The sequence below is a fragment of the Penaeus monodon genome, chromosome 15, assembly GCF_015228065.2.
Source record: "Penaeus monodon isolate SGIC_2016 chromosome 15, NSTDA_Pmon_1, whole genome shotgun sequence".
NCBI classification, from domain to species: domain Eukaryota; kingdom Metazoa; phylum Arthropoda; class Malacostraca; order Decapoda; family Penaeidae; genus Penaeus; species Penaeus monodon.
The window spans coordinates 34,676,553-34,677,060 of NC_051400.1; the positions used below are offsets into that span (position 1 = coordinate 34,676,553).

The window sequence follows — 508 nt, forward strand, 5'->3', positions numbered from 1 at the left end:
AACAGGGGTAGTGGAAGCCCTCAGCGGCGCCAGCGTGGGCTCGGGAGCGAACGGCGGCGTAGCAGGGAGCTTCCGCGTGCGGCTCCCTCGCGAGGAAGACTTGCACGGGGCAGCTCAGGCTCTCGTCAGGCTCCATGATGTCTATAACCTGAATATGACCCAGCTGGTGCGAGGAAACGTGTGGGGCGTCGAGAGCTATGCAGGTAAGAGGATGTTGCGTCACCTCCTACGAAAAGAGGGTGTTTGTCTTCAGGAAACGGAAGAGGGTGTTGCTCTTGAAGGAGGTGGGGGTGAGAAGGTGTAAGAGGGTGTTGTTCCAGAGAGAGGGGGTAGGGGGAGGGTGTTTTTGAAAAGGGAGTATTATGAGTGGATGGGAGGTGGGGAATGGGGGGAAGGAATGCTATGAGGGTGGAAGGCTGTGCGTATATATTTTTGTACATGGAGAGGGGGGAGTGTTGTTTTTTGTGTGCGCTGTGTATGATGTTTGTTTGTGTGCAGGGGAGGGGAG

General features: G+C 56.1%; 1 protein-coding gene across 1 annotated transcript in view; it reads left to right on the plus strand.

Moving 5' to 3' along the window:
• Window positions 1–508, plus strand: part of LOC119582341 (prolyl 4-hydroxylase subunit alpha-1-like) — a 101,297-nt gene that overhangs the window by 93,615 nt on the left and 7,174 nt on the right. Inside the window, 1 exon segment of the mRNA XM_037930556.1 lies at window positions 6–203. Coding sequence (XP_037786484.1) covers window positions 6–203 — 198 coding nt within the window.